At 41.3% G+C, this 1,078-nt stretch overlaps 1 protein-coding gene across 1 annotated transcript; it reads left to right on the forward strand.

Annotated features, from left to right (window-relative positions):
• Positions 1–88: 88 nt before the first annotated feature.
• On the forward strand, positions 89–1,063 carry LOC111388998. The gene is made up of 2 exons (XM_023013832.1): positions 89–442; positions 547–1,063. The coding sequence occupies exons 1-2, from the start codon at positions 89–91 to the stop codon at positions 712–714; spliced, it is 522 nt and encodes a 173-aa protein (XP_022869600.1). The 3' UTR covers positions 715–1,063.
• Positions 1,064–1,078: the final 15 nt, after the last annotated feature.

Genomic DNA, 1,078 nt, shown 5'->3' on the forward strand with positions numbered 1-1,078 from the left:
ATTTCGTGCGTATATTACTTACAGTTCGATTAGTTGAATTTTGTGAGACATTATGTTTCAAATGTTCTAACATTTGAAATTTTTCAGGATGGATTGCCATTTGGACGCAGCCTTGAGACAGGTTTTTGGCAAAGTTACGTCGAACTATAACTTTGTCAGCTTCACAGCAGTGTTGGATTCACTGGACAAGGAGCACGCAGAGATATTACGTCGATCCTGCCTATGGCCCCTGTATTCACTGCAATCTGTACTGTTCTCTAGACAGTTGATCGATTCATTACTGTGTCGACTGCTTAAACCAGTTGATAGAGATGCCCTCCACTTTGATCTTGGGGGCAATGCTGCTATATTTTCTATACTTGAGTTTGCTCATAAGATGATCTCGGACGCTTATAAGTGGTTTCACAACATCACCACTTCGGGGGCTTGGCTCGCCGATAATGTAAGTGAAGTAGTAATATTGTTATTTATTACGTATACATATTTTTGAGTTTTGAATTTATGAAATTAAATAACTCCTTTTTTAATTGGTGTTTCCTGGTGCAGCACATTGACTTCGCCATGGATTTGCTACGAGATCGAGCTGAACGACATCCAAGATCATTCAACATTCCTGGCCTACTCATATTGAACACTGAGTTCATACATGCCGTTGACATTGAGTACCAGACGTTCCAAACTATGGGTAATGAGTACACGGTGCTACATACATGATGGAGTGGGTCGTAGGGATGTGGTCGAGTGTCGGGAGAAAGCCATGAGAGGGTTGTACACATCTGTACATTCCGGTATGTGTCAATCATCACTACATTGCAGTGGAGATTGTATTCGCCGACTCGACCATGTATGTGTATGACCTCGATCATTCATGCCTGACATAAGGTCAGCTCGAGCAAAATCTGTAGTCGATGTCTATGATCATTCCTATGCTGGCTAGACGAGCGAATATTATTATGTAGGACAGACTGACCACCGTGCGGGACACGATGATAACTAGACGACAAATATCATAAGTGTTTATTATTTTATTTTTGTAATTTACAACTTACGTTCCAGTTAGGCGGTGATGTGCTAACAC

This window comes from Olea europaea, unplaced genomic scaffold (genome assembly GCF_002742605.1).
Source record: "Olea europaea var. sylvestris unplaced genomic scaffold, O_europaea_v1 scaffold5461, whole genome shotgun sequence".
Taxonomy (NCBI): domain Eukaryota; kingdom Viridiplantae; phylum Streptophyta; class Magnoliopsida; order Lamiales; family Oleaceae; genus Olea; species Olea europaea.

What these genes read in the sequence shown, in the direction of transcription:
- LOC111388998 (XM_023013832.1), top strand. Translation starts at nt 89, where the DNA reads ATGGATTGCCATTTGGACGCAGCCTTGAGACAGGTTTTTGGCAAAGTT. An exon ending in GGGCTTGGCTCGCCGATAAT is followed by an intron (nt 443 to 546) that starts GTAAGTGAAGTA and finishes TTCCTGGTGCAG; the next exon opens with CACATTGACTTCGCCATGGA.